The sequence below is a fragment of the Antrostomus carolinensis genome, unplaced genomic scaffold (genome assembly GCF_000700745.2).
Source record: "Antrostomus carolinensis isolate BGI_N321 unplaced genomic scaffold, ASM70074v2 scaffold27240, whole genome shotgun sequence".
NCBI lineage: Eukaryota > Metazoa > Chordata > Aves > Caprimulgiformes > Caprimulgidae > Antrostomus > Antrostomus carolinensis.
In genome coordinates, this window is record NW_010289486.1 from 775 (window position 1) to 2,558 (window position 1,784).

Genomic DNA, 1,784 nt, shown 5'->3' on the forward strand with positions numbered 1-1,784 from the left:
CTGCCACCACCCAGCCCACCCCTGCCACCACCCAGCCCACTCCTGCTTCTCCTTGCAGGACCCGAGCTGAGCAGCATGGTGCTGATGGAGGAGAAGGGGGTCTAGCAGCTTTTAGGGGGGACAGGGAGAACCCCCCTCATTGCACCCCCACAGCCCCATTGACTGGGGACACAGGGACCAGCCCAATTGAGCATCCCAGCTCCAGCTGCTGGGTGGGATGCCCGGGCTGAGCTGTGGGGACAGGCAGAGGGTGGGTGTGGGGGGTCCAGGACTCACTTTCCCGATGAGCTTGCCCCTCTTGCTCATGCAGATGTACTTCTCACTCTCGGCCCCCTTGATACGGACCCGGCTCCCAAAAGTGTCTGTCTCCACAATGAGCTTGGCTACGAGGAAAGGAACAAGGGACAAGTGTCCCAAAGAGGTTGTGTCACCTCCCCATGAGCTACCAGCACCCTGTCCCCTTCTCCCTGCCCCCCAGCATCCCTCCCTGCCCATCACTGGTGGGGCCAGGAGGACGGGATGTTCCCCAGCCGTGATGCTAAAGAACTTTTGTTAAAACCCAACAGAGTCAAACCAGGCGTTGGATGAAGGCTCCAGGGAGAGTAACGACCCCTTCCTCCCCCTCCACCCCAGCACATCCACATTGTCAACCATTCAATGGGTTCTCCAGGGCCAGATCAACAGCTTCCAGCACCCAACAGGTGAATTATCCTCATTGTTTCTCTACAACACAGTGGTGGCTGCAAAGGTTGGGAGCCCGACACTGAAACCAGTGACCTCGATGTGGAAAGCTGGTGAATCAGCCTTGATGGTCACTGGGCTTTGAAAAGATTTTCCCTGGAGATTTTAGATGCTGGGGATGCCAACTTGGCCTTGGTGGGGTTGGGATACCCATCAGCATGGTGTCAGGGCTGGAACAAACCCCGTGGGTACAGGTGATGTGGCTGGGGTGGGCTCTGCCCTCGTGCCCACCGTGGATGGGTATTTAAGAGGCTGATACCAGGATCAGGGGATTCTCCTCCAGGAAAAAGTTGTCTCACAGCAGGAAGAGGTTAGAAAGCAAAATCCCTAAATAAAGGGCTGGGTGGTACCAGAGGAATGGGTGATTTGGGAAGATTTGAGGTCAGGGTTGGCTGGTTTGGAGTCGTGGTGGGCTCTGCCCTCGTGCCCACCGTGGATGGGTATTTAAGAGGCTGATACCAGGATCAGGGGATTCTCCTCCAGGAAAAAGTTGTCTCACAGCAGGAAGAGGTTAGAAAGCAAAATCCCTAAATAAAGGGCTGGGTGGTACCAGAGGAATGGGTGATTTGGGAAGATTTGAGGTCAGGGTTGGCTGGTTTGGAGTCGTGCTCACACAGGAATGACTTGGGGTTGGGTTTTTTTTTGGGGGGCAATCAGTTGGGGCAATTCAAACCTCCCATTCCCCTATAAAACTCCTTCAAGAAGAAACATTGAGCTTCCCCATGAGCTGGAAAGGGGGGTGTCCCGGGCTGTGGATAAACCCCTGGGGGGATCCAGCAGCCCCTTACCGAACTTGTTGCCGTCCTCGGCGGTGGCCGTGATCCGTTTGCCGTTCACCTGGACGTGTTTGCCACTGGTCCTGCTGTAGAGCTGGTATTCCCTGATCTGCCTTCGGCTCAGCTGGTCGGTCATGGCCCCCTGGTCCCTCACATACTGGTTAAAATTAGGAGACGGTTGATTCTCCCCCTTTGTTTACAAAGGGAAAAATAAAATCAATTTGTTTTGGAGAGCCGATGGCGAAAGGATGGAGCGGGAGGGTTGGG

General features: G+C 55.4%; 1 protein-coding gene across 1 annotated transcript in view; it reads right to left on the reverse strand.

Moving 5' to 3' along the window:
- LOC104527039 (fibroblast growth factor 17) overlaps positions 1-1,707 on the reverse strand; it is a gene marked incomplete at both ends in the record, with an annotated part of 2,473 nt that extends 766 nt beyond the window's left edge. Inside the window, 2 exons of the mRNA XM_010170658.1 lie at positions 277-383; positions 1,530-1,707. Coding sequence (XP_010168960.1) covers positions 277-383; positions 1,530-1,707 — 285 coding nt within the window. The remainder of the gene's footprint in view (positions 1-276; positions 384-1,529) is intronic.
- Between the last annotated feature and the right edge of the window lie 77 nt (positions 1,708-1,784).